The sequence below is a fragment of the Homarus americanus genome, unplaced genomic scaffold (assembly GCF_018991925.1).
Source record: "Homarus americanus isolate GMGI-L3 unplaced genomic scaffold, GMGI_Hamer_2.0 scaffold20465, whole genome shotgun sequence".
Taxonomy (NCBI): Eukaryota; Metazoa; Arthropoda; class Malacostraca; order Decapoda; family Nephropidae; genus Homarus; species Homarus americanus.
The window spans coordinates 10,328,412-10,341,174 of record NW_024756914.1 but is presented as its reverse complement, the minus strand read 5'-3'; the positions used below and the strand labels follow the sequence as shown (position 1 = coordinate 10,341,174).

Genomic DNA, 12,763 nt, shown 5'->3' with positions numbered 1-12,763 from the left:
GTATTGTACAATACTAGATAGTACTGTACTGGTATCAAGCTTAGTTGTGTGATCCCATTTTATAATAAAGGGCTCATGAGATATACTTGTGTAGTCCCACATTACCAGTAAGGTACCTGTACTGTACCAGGTTTGTGGTGGCAGGGCAGTAGTACTGTATGATTTTTCCCTTGTTCCAGTGGGTGAGTCAGTAGCTATGACCATTCTCCTGATCCATTCTGTGATTGTAAGATATTGTTTCTGAGACAGCATTGTGGCATCATCCCCTTGAGGCTTTGTAGTTTTGCATAACCCTTGAATTTGTGTTGCTCTGCGGTTATCATGGAACTGTGACTAATATTGGGGAAGTCCTGTTGTTCCTCATAGGAACATTATACAGGGTATAAGGCTGTTCCGTAGATCAACAAGCTCTTCATTGTTCTCTGACCAAGGTTTAGAACTTAGGTTGTTTGGATTGGGTCAGCCTTGATGCAGTGATCCCTCTCACATTTGTGATTCTTGATACCAATTACAGGAAGTTTATTGCTGAGAATTTAAATCATAAAGTTTTGGAGTACGTACACCGGACCTGGCTTTGCGGAAATTGTTTATGAAAACTTATTCCTCTAGACATTGTAAATCGCTACCACTAAAATCAGGATGTGGAATGTAAATTTTCTGTTATGGAAATAAAAAAAGATAATTATATAGTATATATATACAGTATAGTCTATATTTACGCGGTCAATTGAACCCGTGGAGGTCCGCGTAAAACGAGAAACGCGTAAACGATATAACAGAACATATGGGATTAATTGAAACAGAGACTGGGCCGACCCCCAAACTACACTTTTTCCGACACAATACGTACATTGTAGTAAGAACATCTTAATTTTATGATGGTATGCACACACAATTAATATTTAAGAGAAATATCAATAATATTAGGTTTTTTAACACTTACATTAGTAGAAAAGATGGCTGGGCACACGGGGATGGGGCAGATTATTAGCCCTCACCTGTATCACTTGTATCAATTGTATCACTATTCACCACAGAGGCTTGCAGGGCCTCTTTGTCAAACTCCTCAAAGTCCATATCCTCACTATCACTGACTTGGGCCGTGGGTGGCGGGTGAAGAACTCGGTAATGTTTTGTTGACTGGGCGACCTTGTGCGCACCCTGCCCGCGCCACTTTCCGCGTAAATGATGGAATGAACCGTGTAAATAAAAATTGATTGTCTGGCAAGGTGTCGCTTAAATGACCAATCGCGTATACCGAATCCGCGTAAATCGAGACTATACTGTAGTACTGTATATATTTGTAATCACTGAACGCAAAAAAAAAAAAAAAATTCAAAATTTTATATTTATCTTAAGAAATTCAAATTGTATTTGCACTTTGGTGATGTTGGTAGCGGGCTTTGTTTTAAATTTGGGAGTGTTGCTTATGGTGTGCCTCCGTGTGTAGCTGCTGTTCTTTCACGATTTTTCCCACACATGTGTATTTCTCCTCAAGATGTCTGCAAAATGTACGGTACTGTACATAAAGGAATTACTCTGGAGGTTTTTTATGGAGGTTTGATGCTGGAGATAAACTTGGTGCCATTGCTAAAACTTATGTTCGGGTACTGGTATTTTTATGTACAATATTTACTATTATTTATCGTACGTAAAATTTTAAAATGTCTAAACTATACTTAATACCCGTGTGTTAAGAAATGTATACTACGTGTATCGCCATTTGTAAAGCCTGTACGTATTACTGTACTACTTGTATTGACCAAAAAAATTAATTGGAGCGTGTGGGAAAAAATGGTTCATATTGAGGAAGTTCACGTTACAGCCACTTTCACAAGAACACGTCCATTTTGTAATACATAAAGTAGGTCTGGTATACCTTAAAATAGTATTAGGATAGGTTTATAATGGAGAGTGCAGATTAGTCCTGGAATTTGACAGTATGACAGTCCATAGCTGGCAACTGGTGTGCACGAGCTATGTTTGAATTCATGTAGAGGGCAGCCTTTATCTCCATGTTTAGAGCTGAAGGACATGTTTGGGAGGTTTAAAAATACCATTACTGGTAGCAGAGACACCATGCTGCTAATTAATCTGTGCTGCACATCCCCTCCTCCTTGATAGAATAGTGTTTACATCTTAAAGGGGTGGCCACTCTAGACCGTACAAAAATGTTTTCACCTTTTTTTAACTTTCTATTATATTTGAACTTCATACAAGTTCATGTGTCAAATAATTTTGATTCTTGTCAAATCTTTCATGTTAATTAGGATTGCTGGTTTGGACCTAAGGTAGCCCCAGTTCACCCAGCTGTGAATAGGTTTGTAACTACAGTTAGGGAAGATAAAGTGGTCAAGTGCAGTGGGTCGCACTGTTTCCTTTTGTACTAAGGTTTATTATACACTGCTATGTGAGGAGCATGGGACCCACTACAGTATCTCTGTTCTTGACCTTCACTCCCTCACAAGTAAAGGTTTTGGTGGTACAGTATAGCTTATTATTCAGATGCATATTGTTGGAAAGTCTCTTCTGTTTTTAGAATACTAATTGCCTTGTTTGACTAGCTTGAACAAGAATCAAGTAACATATGAGGCGTCTAGCGTAGGAGGGACGAACTCGCCAAATTGTAGTTTTGAGTAAATGCACAAAAAAAGGTTTTAAAACTGTAAAATAACAGCGCCATACAAAAACAACGGTGAGTAGAGACTAACTCGCCACTTCCTGACATCACAGTTGGGAAGATAAAGCCGGAAAATTTCAAAACCATAGAAAACAGATTTTTGGGGGACTGGCGAGTTCGTCCCTCCTACGCTAGTCGCCTCATATATAGTAGCTATATAGTTCTTAAGATTAGGTGTCTTAGAAAATACTGGTACTGTATATACACTTCTTGTGAGCAGATGGGGCATCATACACTTGAAAGCTGTAATTAAATGGTTATTAATTTGTGTGCATTTTTTTTGGAAACTATTGCATTTATAAGTGTTGGGCTGAATTACCCGGTACTATACTGTTAACATTCAGAAGTATTGCTAGGCAGAACTGTTCAAGTTTTAGTTGGGGGATTTTGTCTTATTTTGACCGCTTGTTAAATTTAGAACAGTGGCAAGCTTGTGGTGTTTCATTGGGTTCAGAACAGTTGAAATGCTGTAGTGATCTTGTCATCTCACTAACTTTGGAGGAATCTTTAGGTTAGGTGAGTGGTGATGACTGTCAGCTGTTATGAGAGGTTCAGTGTCCAGCAATAACTCTCAGCCACTTGGTACTGTAGAGGTGATGACTGTGCTATGCCAGGGGTTACGTCATGTTTGTAAGACCATTTGCCTTCAGTCATGTGTCAGAAGGGAGCATAGGTATGCTCCTTGTAATCTGGCTCATGATCACTCCATTGTGGTTACCATTTATGAGAGTAAACCGGTGAGGTAGATATTGTGGTTGAGTCTTTAGTGCCTCAGAATTTACAGTACTGTATATTGAGATTTTGAGCAGCAGGAATTTTATATACAGTGGGGTACTATGCGATAACGAATCTAATTGGTTCCAGAACCTTGTTCGTTATAGCATTCGTTTGTTATAGGATTAATCCGTTCCAGGCCCCCAAATACAGCCACTTAACACTGAAAAATATAATATAAAATTGTAAAAATTGTAAAAAAGTGCATAAATATGCATCTAAACCCCTGAAATAAAGAATATCATTAATATTTGTAATAATAAAACAATAAATTGGGAAAAAAAAAAAAATTATGTTCGTTGTAGGAGTTTCGTTCGTTATAGCATTCTCAATTTTATAGGTAAAACCGTTCGTTATAGGAATATTCGTAGTGGGATCTGTTCGTTATAGCATACCCCACTGTATATAGATATACTGTATATGGTATTTTAGAACTGTTTTTTTGTTGCTCTTATGATAATTATTGAAGATACTGAGAATGCTGTGTGGTTTAGAGGTGATTGTAGTGGTTACATGAGGTAGACCCTTAGTGGTTAGATGAAGCAAGGTTATCATTGTGTATCTTAATTTTGGACCATTTTTTATTTTTTTTTGCAGATAATTCCAAACCCATATGTGATCCAAACCCTCTTCTTTCGTGCCAAGATGTCCTATCTGTACCAAGTTCAGGAGGTGAGTGTATTATGCTTTTGGAATTTAATAAGAAAAATCATAGAACTATACTGTAAATCCAATAATTCCTGCATAAATAGTTAATTATGTTAAAGTCTTGAGGTACTGTACACTGAACCCTCACTAATTTGATATTGTTGGGGTACTGAGTCCATCAAAATAATGAATTCTCCAAACGTAATGTCAGTTGACGATTGGCCGTGAATTGATGCACTTTCTTATAAAACCTGTAAGAAAAAAATTCGTCTGGGCGTTCAACTCGGATCATGTTGACGAGTTTAGACTAGTGTAACGACGATTTGTTTATGTATGTATCTATGTAATTGCAGTCGACCCTCGTTAATTCGGACTAATAGGGGGTGGAAGGATGTCCGTTTTAGCCGATTGTCCGAATTAACCGACTTAGGGGTTAATATTGCATAATATTGCATTATATTTCAAAGAAAATGCAGTGAGTTTGTCCTTAGCCTTGTGTATGTCCAAAACTGTTTCTTTTTAACACCATACTCGTCACAAACTCTAGCCACCGAGGCACCAGCCTCTAACTTCCTTATAAGTTCCAGTTTCTGGTTCACAGAAAGGGTCACATACTTCCTCTTTGGCTTATTACTCCCCCTTGAAGACATGATGTAAAATACAAGGCTGAAAGATGCCTAATCACTGAAATATCAACGAAAATTGCAGGGCAACACAACACTGATACTCAAATATGGCGCTAAGTCAACAATGAATGGCGGTCTGGCGCACGCGCGCCATCCATCGGACAATCCCAGAACCAGAAATTTGATACGGACAGTCCCTCGCTTAGTTCAGATTTCGTCCGAATTATCCAAAATCCGGATTAAAGGGGTCCGAATTGACGGGTCGACTGTACTGAGATGTCACCCCACGTCTAGAGTGTAAGTTTAGAGGTGAATGTAGACTTTAATACTTTAATGACAACTTTACAAACAACAGAGGGAGAGAAAAACACACACACACCCTGTACAAGCTTCTCAATAGCTCATTCGTTACCACACTTTATTTAATTCTTTTATGCTCTCGTACAACCTTATTGTATTATCATAAAATTGGTAACAATGGTGTATAGATGTGTGTGTTGGCTAGCTGCTGGTGGTGAGTGGTCTGTTGAAGAGTTTGCACTTGTTGCCTTTTATTTTAATATAAGATAGGTACTGCATACTGTATGTATTTTCTGTTATTTTAATTATTTAGTTGTTTTCATGAAAATCTTTCTGAGGGCATGACTGTGAGAGTAACACAAAAGTGTTTTGAGTACAGCTGTATGCTCAAAATAAATAAATATTCCAAAATAGGAAATTGTGAATATGTAATTAGTGAGAGTTTAGTGTTGCTGTAAACGGTACGAGCAAGATTGAAGATTTTCTCCAAGTACGTACATATAGTATAGTATAGTATCAACATTTGTGGCTCATATATTGCTGAGCGCAATACTGTACTAAAGCTCAGTTTGCCTTCCAGATCTTAGGTTCTATGCATTGTCAGCCAAAGAGTGTGTAGACGACTGCCCGGTCAGTCCACTCTGTGTTTCTTCTTCAGGGAGCTCGGATTCAGAGGCCTTCTCTCTCATAGTCAAGGTGAGTTGTCCGCCACCTTTAGGGGAAATGATTACCAAAAGAAGGGCAAAATAATATATTTTAATATATTTTTTTATGCACGTGTGTGTGTGGACAGTATTTACTTTTATAACATCTCGAACTTGGTTATCCGTAGAGCCTTGTGTAGCACAAGTTTAGAACATACAGTACTGTATATGCTCATACTGCACTGTATTGTATTTCTTTGTGTCTTAATTACCTTCCTTTACTTATTTTTCATTCATTTTCCCTCTACCTCAGGTGTTTTATCCCTTTGTTTACATCCTAAGGTGTTGTAGTTACTCTACCCTTAACCCTCACTGGGGCTCTGGGTCAATCAATCCGCTCAAAATATTGAATTATACCAACATATTGAAACTACTGTACCGCACAAAAGAAAAAATAAAGCCAGAAATTCAGTTAAAGTTAGCAAATTCTGAAATAGTTACTGTACTGTAACATTATACTAAACACAAACACTTCTTTATGTGCGCGTCTTCCACTTGTATTTTTTGTATACATATTGTGCTCTTGTGTATTTCATGTAATTTTTGTTGTTTTTCAATTAAAAAAAAAATTCTTTTGGGAGGCATTACTGCGAGACTAACACCAAAATTTTTTGGGACAACTATATTGAAAAATAGTGGGGGACTGAAATGTTAGCTTATGAATATTGAATTATTGAGGGTTCAGTGTAATACCTATATTATTTCTTGCCTTTGAGTATACTTGTATTATCTAATGATTTATAGGATATACATTGTAGAAATATTTCCATATATTTACAGTTTACTCCATTTGAAAATATGAATAAGTGTTTTAATAAAGTTAAAGTAACTCCTGAGTCACCTTCAGTCAGAGGTATGTCCTCACACCAAGCATCACATCAGAAGGATGTATTGTACTGTACCCAGGAAGGGGATATGGCACTAGTTTTATTCTAAGACACTCATATCCCACTAGACCGAGTCAGATTTTTTATTTTTAACTTTATTTTTATTCATGTACTGGGGTGAGTATTGAGGGTACTGTATTTATTTGTTTTATTTCCTCTGAGTGATCAGCCTGGTCTGTTTAGCTCCTTGTTTAATAAGAGACTGACCACCACAAGGTGGGCATGAACACCCCTTCTGATGTAGTGTTTGGTGACCATATCAGCCCCTTTGAGTGAAGGAGTTAAACTTTAAATTCATTCACACATTGTTAGCGAACAGGTTGTTCACTTACGTACTGAAAGTTAGCCTTATTTATTATATAACCAGTTTAAATCAGATGGGGTACCTGCTGTTGTAGAAATATACTTGATATATAGAGTACCGTTACATGGATTTGCATTTGAATATAACTTTCAAATTCTTCCTGGAATATTTCATGAGGGATGCCACAGGATACTTTATATACTGTACATTGTGTTGGTACAAATGATGGCTGAACTGGTCATAGATAAAGTAGTTTTGATTATTTGTGTGTTGATTGCTAGTAGTTGAAATTGTTTATCTAAATTGGCAAAGAAAAGTGTTGTATTGTGTAAGAAACGGGTGAAATTTTTATCAAAATTATGCAGTACAGTGAACCCTCACTTTACGCGGTCAATTGAACCCACGGTGGCCCGTGTAAAGTGAACAACATTAATTGAAATAGAGACTGGGCCGACCCCCAAACTCCACTTTTTCAGACACAATACCTACGTTGTAGTAAAAATAACTTCTTAATTTTATGATGGTATGCACACACAATTAATAATTAAGAGAAATATCAATAATATTAGGTTTTTTAACACTTACATTAGTAGAAAAGATGGCTGGGCACACGGGGATGGGGGGTTGGTTCCGAGGCAGAGGGCAGATTATTGGCCCTCACCTGTATCACTTGTATCAATTGTATCACTATCCACCACAGAGGCTTGCAGGGCCTCTTTGTCAAATCCCTCAAAGTCCATATAAGTCCATATCCTCACTATCATTATCACTGACTTGGGCCGGCTGTGGTGGGTGGCGGGTGAAGAACTAGGTAATGTTTTGATGACTGGGCGACCTTGTGCGCACCCTGCTCACGCCGCTCTCCGCGTGAAAGGGTACACACACCGCGGAAAGTGAGCATTCCGTGTTCAGCAGGGTACCGCGTAAACGTGGAAACGCGTAAAGTGGGACCGCGTAAAGCGAGGGTTGACTGTAGTTAAAATAATGGTTTGCCTTAAAGCACACACTTGCTCTCGGTGCATCTCTTTGCTATCTGAACAGGAAGTAATTACTCATAATATTTAAAGTGTGTATTCTTGCATTTACACATGAACATTTCTCATGAATCATGGCCATGCTTGGCTAAATTATAATACATTAATTGAAAGTGTCTTGTGGAATCCCGGCAAGATTACAACAGTTGTTTCCCAGTGTTTTTATCCAACAATTTCCTCTAGTTGCTTGAACATACTGTACTGTTGCTTAGCATTCAGCCATCATCTTGTTCATTCCAGAGCTCATATTATGCAAGGTCATTCAGCCAATCACAGAGGAGAATTAGAATCAAATGATCTTGCATCAAAGGTCTTGAGGAAGGAAACAAGATGGCAAAATACATAATAACACCTTAGACCAGTTGATATAATCGCATTTGCAATTTCACACTAAAAGCTTGTTGTAAGTATAAAATATAGTGTAGTATATCGAGAAACAAATGTCAACCATCAAAGGGTGTCCTCTAACATTAAAAGCATATCAGTTCAGTAGTTGAGTCACAGTTGTAGTACACTTGAAGAACTCGAGATGTTTTTTATTCAAACAAATTTGTGAAATAAGATGGACAGCACTAAGGTGAAGCCACATTCTTTACCTTTTAATAGCTCATTAAAGATAAATTTGAATCTCAAGGGTAGGAGGTACTTTATTTAGCAAAGAAATTGGCCTCTGATGTGGATTTGAATTTTGAACTCCAATAAGTATGTAATGTAACACTGGTCATGCTGAATTATTTGTTAAGCCTCTCTTGATAAGTTTGAGGGGCAAGATAATTTTGCCCCGTTCTTCCTTTATTCCATCATGTTAGTTTCTGTGCAGTGGTTAAGTTTTTATCCCTAACATACAATTGACTTGTGTGTTAGTCATGTTATCGTGGGTGTTTTAAAGAACTGAAATTTAATGCTTCCAGTTCAAAGGAGGAAGCAATAATTTTCTACAAAGGCCTTACATGAGAGCTGAAGGTTTGAGGTTTATTACAGACTCAGCTTATTTAATGGTTGTAGTAGGTATACAGTAACCCATGTTTTAATTTGCTAAACAAAATTGAGCTTGGACTTACTTAGTATTCAGTTGAGAGTAGAGAGTCAGGTGCATCTTGAGAGCCTTTTCTGTATTCCAGTTTATTATGGGGTCAAAGGTCAAGATGTATCAGGTGTTTTTAATGTATTTCACTTCATTTGCTTTCTAGTACAGTACAGTAATGCATTTTAACATTATATGAAGTACTGTAAACTTGAACATTATATGATGACGTACAGTACCTTCTATGAAATGCAGGGACGTGGCAGTTGAGTGGATACAGTACTCCTCTTTTGTGAGTGGCTGCTGTACCTTACTTTATACTGTAGTTGAGGAAATGAGTGTAGTGCCAGCCACACTTCAGGGTCATGTACTGAGAGAATTAGTCTGTGTGTGCTTTATCTTCATTTCCTATTGGACCCAAACTAAAATTATTTTTATTGGAATTTTTCAGACACTGAATTGGCTTTGTGCCTTTTTCTTCATTTCATTCATCATTGTTTACTCAAAAATTTTACTTTGTATATTTTACTAATTTTATTTTATTTTATTTTTCTAGTGTTGTGTAGGTGGTGAGTTGTGCACCAGGATGGACAGCCACTGTGAAGCACACCAGGCCGACGCGGTCACAAACTTGCCAAATCCTGAGTTTCCTACCAACAAAGTGCCTGATACCTCTACAGTAAGTTGGTCAAAACATGTATATTATTATGGACCATCTCCCTGCAAGTTCACCATGACAGGTGTAGCTGTGCCTTGTTTTGTTGTGTTCAGACTTGTTAGTAACTTTCAGAACCACCAAGTGAGCCTCAGTTACTCTTCTCTAGGATTGCACGGTTGGGATATTTGGTTATTCTTTGTCAGTATACAGGAGTGATGTCCCAACTTTAATATTATACATGCAGGCACTAGGCAGCTATCAAACAGGGAGGTACTGGGAAGATATTGGAAGCATAATGTGTTGTAGACCCTGCTGCCATATGTGACCAAGTCCCAGGTTGATGATCTGACTTTCTGCCTCATTTACACACAACTGCAGGGTCTCAATTGTTTCTCTTACTATTGACAACACAACATACATATATTGTTTCTCACTATTGATCTTTTTCATTTTTTATTTCTTTATGGTTCTATGCTGTATTATTATTATTATTATTATTATTATTATTATTATTATTATCATCATTATTATTATTGTTGTTATTGTTATTGTTATTATTATTATCATTATTACTACATTTTCACCCCCCGGGCCCTGATGTGGGTCAGTGACCTGTGCTCGGGTGGGTTAATCCCCATTAAAAAAAAAATCCTTTTTAATGAGAAAAAAAGAATATGTATGGTAAGAATTGTCTAGTTTACAGACTGTGACCAAGAGTGTGGCAAACTTGCCACTCCATGAGCCCAAAATATTAGGTGTAGTATATTGTACAACACTTACAAAGACTCGGGAATTAATAACTCACTATAACCTTTAACTTTGTTTATCCGCTCCCACTGCAGTCTCCTCCACCCTGGTGCTCCCATGTTCCTCTAGCAGTTTAAAGACTTCGACATCTTTGAACTGCTCTCTCGAGGGAGCCAGGCAGGGTTGCCACCCCTCAACAGTTGTACCCCATCCCGAGCATAAAGGTCCCTTCTGCCGTAAAAGTTGTCCCAGTTGTCAATGAATGGGACTGATAACAATAACTGTCAAGATGGCCGTTGACACCAACTGCCCTTGACAACCATTCATTGCCAACTCTCCTTCTAGGCAGGACACCACATATGATAGTGATCTCTCCGTTCACCCTAATACGGTCAATAGCTGCCTTGAACTTATCTAGGAGCTCCTCACTCCTACACCGGCCAATATCATTGCCTCCTGCACTGAGGCAGATAATGGGTTTGTTCCCATTACCAGACAAGATATTGTCCATCCTGTCAACTATATCCCCCACCCCAGCTCCTGGCAAACACACCCTCATCCTATTTTTATTTTTACCACAAAAAGCTCTATCCAGGTACCGTACCTGGGAATCGCCAACAATTAAGGTTTTCGTACCTGCCATGTCAGCCTTGTCCCTGACTATGCTAACGTCCAATTCGTCTATCAAAGGACTGAAAGAGTTGGTACACTTAGCTGTTGTTGTCGTATCCAATTATCATCTAAGAGAAAATCCAAATAAAGATTAATATACAGTAGTTCATAATAATTTTACAGTAAATTGTTTCAATAACCTTTATTTTCTGTACTAAACAGAGGTGGATTGGGAAAATTTGAGTACAAAACTATAGTACTGATTTCAAATTGGTAAAGGTGGCATCCTTGTGCCAGCTTCCACAAGTTTGTTTGCCTTTGGTCAGAGACTGTTGACCTTGAACCCCGCCACACCCCACACGCTTTACATACAATTAATCCTCAAATTTTGGTTTATTGTTATGACATTTGAGGTTTACATCCCACTATACTTTACGGCTAAGGGTTATATTATTATAGTCACCCGTCGTTGCTGTGGAAAATAAATTCCTGCAAGAGGAGGATTTTCTGGCACAAACTTTTGACCCGAGAAATGAAATGTACTGCATCGGAAAGATCTCGGCACAATAGTGGTTCACAGTTTATTAATACTATCGTCAAGGGAAGCGGTTCAAATTTCCAACAACAATGAAGGCATAAAAAAGGCAAAGTATACAAGTGTCACAGTCTCCACCGACTCTTTCACTAAGGTGCTCTTAATCTGACCTCCATACACTCACCACATAGGTTCATGGTGGAGACTCCCTCATAGATGCTTAAAACATTATATAGCCACTTTCTGTTTGTAGAATTGTGTGTGCATGTAAAAGAGTAAAAAAGAAAAGAAAATGAATATCTACCCAAAATTACAAGTTGAAAAAAAAAATATACAAGTCACACGTGGGGTATGGTTGGAAATGTGTCCGCTCGACCTGGGAATTACTTGGGAGTTCTTTTTAAATAATTTTTTCCAGAACTTGGCCAGTTTTTGGAAGGTTCCTGTTACCAGGACACAAGATAAAGAGCCCCCATACCCCTACAGGATTTGCTTACCCAATTGTTATTCAGATTGACAATTCAAATTGCATGCTAGGTGGGGCCTGAGAGTCAGCTGGGGTGGCTGTTGTGGCCCCCAGATGCACTTTGTTTGGTACAAGTTAAGTGCTCTCTCTCTCTCTCTCTTTATCTGTCTGTATTTGTGTGACATCCAAGCATAGAGGTGACTACCTCTACCATCACCAAGAGACCCCACCCCACTAAATGAAGCTGTATCAAGTTTTATGTTTCAGTGTTAAATTTAATCAACAGGCATGATTTTATAATTTATTAAGGGCTTTGTTAAGTAACATGATATTGAAGTTGTTCAGTTTGTGCCTAAAACACATTGGTTTTGGTCCTAAACCTTGTTCCAATAATGGGAAAGAGAAATAAAAGGGAGAAGAAAAATAATAGAAACAATAAACAGGAAAAAACCATTCAACAGGCAATGTGTTCCTCCAAGTCATGTGGAGGAGAGGACGGTACCTTGTGACAGTGGCGGCACACTCTGAGGCTTAAGGATATTAGCCTCGAATATCTTTGTGTCTCTCCAGATAGAGGAAGGCTGTGGAGAAAACAAAGCTGCAAAAAAATAACATTTTGGAGCACGTTGACACTAGGTACAACATGCCCTTCAAATTTGCGGGGGTTAGGTGCTGATAATGGCCGCGAATCACAAAATCCGTGAATAACGTTTGTGTACAAAGTAATTTATATTCCCTTCATTGCCCTTAGGACAATTATTTCT

The 12,763-nt window shown here is 38.1% G+C and overlaps 1 protein-coding gene across 11 annotated transcripts in view; it reads left to right on the top strand.

Moving 5' to 3' along the window:
• The window catches only part of LOC121857224 (protein Gawky-like), a 103,804-nt gene that overhangs the window by 23,755 nt on the left and 67,286 nt on the right, over positions 1-12,763 (top strand). For 8 of the 11 annotated variants that reach the window (XR_006087135.1, XM_042353184.1, XM_042353180.1 and 5 more), the window contains exons 2-4: positions 4,052-4,126; positions 5,609-5,724; positions 9,538-9,660. Coding sequence is in view for 10 of the 11 variants with exons in the window: in XM_042353184.1 (XP_042209118.1) it covers positions 4,052-4,126; positions 5,609-5,724; positions 9,538-9,660 (314 nt within the window). In the remaining variant the exon portion in view is untranslated. The remainder of the gene's footprint in view (positions 1-4,051; positions 4,127-5,608; positions 5,725-9,537; positions 9,661-12,763) is intronic. The other 3 variants (XM_042353181.1, XM_042353182.1, XM_042353183.1) reach the window with 1 other exon arrangement.